Below are 3536 nucleotides of genomic sequence, written 5' to 3'. Positions count from 1 at the left end.
GAGAGCCCTGCAAGCCAGGGTGATGCACCACACTGGTGCATGAATTTGTGCACCGGGCCTCTAGTGAAAGATAAACATGCAAACCTGGTCTCCGTTCTTCAGTTCTGTCAGCATGACGATGACTTTGACTTTCCTCTGGAAGACCATCTGCCAGAAGTCCCCGATGGTGTCCTTGAGGGGCCCTTGAGCCGCAATCATCACTTCAGGTTTCCAGTAACTCTAAAAAAAAAAGTGGGGGCTCCGTTACTAACTGACAAGAGCCGTGGGTTCTGAAAACAACCATTTAGAAACACAGCCGCTTGCTACGTATATCAATGCTGCGACGTAAAAATAGTGAGACTCTCAGGCCCATGACATAATGTGATATCTACACGCAAAAGACCTATTAGCGAAAGATGATACTGAGCTGAGCATGTACGGTCGGGTTCGGAACATCCCTCACAAAACTAACCAGTTATCCCTTCTCAAAATGCCTTGTGTTTTTTTTTCTAAAAAGGTTACTGCGATTGTAAAAGGAAATCGCATAAGCGTTTCACAGGATCTTCGTTATGTCTCTACTATATTGGTGTCTACACAGTCTTCAGGTGGCTCGCCATTAAGTTAATAGTCTACCAACGGGCTTTAGGAAAATTTGGGAAGGAAGTTAAGTCCAACTTAGTAGATATTCCAAAGACAACTTGCAAGGTTTCAATATCGCTAGGTCTTGCAATAAGTTAAAATATAGTATTAAAAATGGAAAGTTTCATGTCCATCAACGTATCATTGTGGCTAAGCTCATCATTCTTTTATAAAATCCCTTAAGGCCCGGCCGGCGTGGCTCAGTGGTTGAGCATCGACCTATGAACCAGGAGGTCAGGGTTCGATTCCCGGTCAGGGCACAGGCCCGGGTAGTGGGCTCCAACCCCAGTAGGGAGCGTGCGGGAGGCAGCCGACCAATATTCTCTCTATCATTGATGTTTCTATCTTTCTCTCCCTTTCCTTTCCTCTCTGAAATCAATAAAAATCTATTTAAAACATAAATAAATGAGAATGGCCATAATAACATCGATTGACTGTTTAAAGGGCCAGACTCTGGGCTCTGGAGACGGGGGCACCTACCATTACGAACGAGGCATTGATGTATCTGCCCGCGTCCTCTGTGTCGCTGTCATCGTCCGAGGACTCGTCCGACTCGTGCTCGCTCTCCTTGCTCACGTCCAGCTCATGCCTCAGCTGCACTCTGTTGAAGTCGTCTGCGCACGAGAAATTAGGGGTAAGTCTCCCTTCAAACTGTCGCCTCTCTGCTTGGCGGCCACGTGGAATCGGAAAGCAATTGAGGAGTGACAGGCCGCCTGATGTCAATGTGTTGACCGACATGGATTGAGATCTGACATAAAACTCAGTTCTTATCGATCAGCAAATCACCAAACAGAAATCTTAGGAAGAGAAGGCCCCCAACGGGTTCCAGGCAACATACCTGGGACATAGTTCAAGGTTAAACCACACACAGAGGTCATAACGTCCCATGTGATCACTCAGTCTTAACGCCTACACCTGAGTTTTCCATGGGACATTAGCATTTGCTTGATATAAATTAAAAAATACAAAAATACGATAATAAAATACATGGCTTAGGGGAAAACCTATTTTTTTCTATTGTATTCTATTAACAAGTCATTAACATGTCAATGGAATGAGTATCTCCAGTAAATTATTATATAATAAAAAAATTAGTTCTAATTCCTCAGTTTCTCAGTGGAAAAAAAAAAAAATCAATGACCCGATCAAATGATCTGATGACCGACATCCCCATCCATTTCATATTTTCCACGGCATTCACAAAGAATTTTCCAGAAATGAACTAGGCCAATCCTGCACTGATCTGACGTATTTGGTCTTCTAGTTTATTAGCTGGGGTTATATTTTCTCCGGGTTAGTTTTTAAAAATGATTTTATTATGGACAGTATTACAGATGTCCCCCACTTCCCCGCCCCATTATTTATTGTTGATAGTATTACAGGTATCTCCCGTTTTCCCCCTCCACCCCTCTCCTCCCGGTCCCTACCCATCCCCCCAGGTCTTCACTATCCTATTGCCTGTGTCCATGGGCTGTGCATATAAGTATACATGTTCCTTGGTTTATTATTTTAGTATATTTAACTGAATAAAATTATAGCCTTCCCAGATGTGGTGCTAGCACAATGCTTGCAGAGTGGAATTCAGGTCCTGAAATCTGTGCGTAGTTTGATCTGCGAAACGGAAGGATCGGCAGTTGACAGGGCGCTACCCACCCCCAGCGAGAAGGAGGGAGAAAAAACAAGTGATCCTCGCTCGTGGCCGGTTACCCTCGGGGGAACAGCGGAGATGAACGGAAGGTGAGACAGACCCAGAGGAGAAGGTGGCCCCCGTTCCCCTCCAGCGTGAGAGGTGACACCTCCCCGACACCCCACTTCCAAGACAATCGGTGGGAAGAAAGCTGTGGGCACAGTTGACCCCCCGAAAGTCCATCACGAACGTCTGGGGTTCAGAGTCGTTGCTAGACCTTCGCTTTAAATAGCCTGTTGACCAGTGTGCATGTGTGTGCGTGTGCGTGTGTGTGCGAGTATGTGCGCGTGTGTCATCCACCAATCAAATCCCAAAGAGCTTACGAGTCTCTGACACAAAGAAGACGACGACATGAGCCACCTACACGGGATGACGGAGGACGCCCTGTTTTTGCTCTTGTTCTCCTCCCGGTTCCCAGCGTGCTGTGTCCTCCAGCTCCGGTACGACGGGAGTCTCTGTGGGAACCAAACAGAAGTGGTGGGCGCTGCGGCCTCGGTCCCGGAGACACCACGAACCAGGCGCCTGTCTCAAGGCGAGATGCTCGTGGCCTTGGCAGCCAAAGTTGTGCTTCTCTACTGTTACTTTTTAAAAATATATATATTTTTTTTATTGATTCTAGAGCGGGACTGGAATCGAACCCGGGACCCTTCAGTCCACAGGCCGATGGTCATCATCACCGTTATCACTGTCATCATCACCATCATCATCACCATCTCCGTTATCACTGTCTGTACCTGGAACTCAGCCTCCAGCGGGGAAGGCTCGCTGGGCGGGTCCCTCTTCTTCATGTTCGACAGGTAGGGGTGGAATTCGGACAGGCTCACTTCCGTTTCTCCAAACTGGTTGTATTCGACCAAGGCCTGGTGGATCAGGATGTACTGTGCCTACGGTTTCACGGACAAACACAGGTCACGAGTGAATCTACGGCCTTATCCATCCCATTGAAATAGTTACACTTTCCTCTAACTTGGCTCACGGGGGGGCGGTGGGGGGTGCACGGAAAAGAAAACGTTATCTCTAACATCTAAATATTCTAGAAGTTGTTCTCCTGGTTCTTTGGGATACGAGCACGTTTCATCTCAGACATGTGCCCTGACCAGGAATTGAACCTCGACCTCCTAGCTCCTAGGCTGATGCTCAACCACTGAGCCACGCCGGCTGGCCACAGTATTTGGATCTCTTTAATGATCACCGATCCCACCACCAAAGATGGAGGTCAGGCAGCGAAGGA

At 47.4% G+C, this 3536-nt stretch overlaps 1 protein-coding gene across 1 annotated transcript in view; it reads right to left on the bottom strand.

Moving 5' to 3' along the window:
- Positions 1 to 3536, bottom strand: part of PTPRC (protein tyrosine phosphatase, receptor type C) — a 32062-nt gene that overhangs the window by 7375 nt on the left and 21151 nt on the right. The window contains 4 exon segments of the mRNA XM_015568444.1: positions 85 to 219; positions 1099 to 1232; positions 2670 to 2760; positions 3040 to 3234. Coding sequence (XP_015423930.1) covers positions 85 to 219; positions 1099 to 1232; positions 2670 to 2760; positions 3040 to 3234 — 555 coding nt within the window.

This window comes from Myotis davidii, unplaced genomic scaffold (genome assembly GCF_000327345.1).
Source record: "Myotis davidii unplaced genomic scaffold, ASM32734v1 scaffold685, whole genome shotgun sequence".
Classification (NCBI taxonomy): domain Eukaryota; kingdom Metazoa; phylum Chordata; class Mammalia; order Chiroptera; family Vespertilionidae; genus Myotis; species Myotis davidii.
Note: the sequence above shows the minus strand (reverse complement) of the source record. Positions and strands in the feature narration are given on the sequence as shown.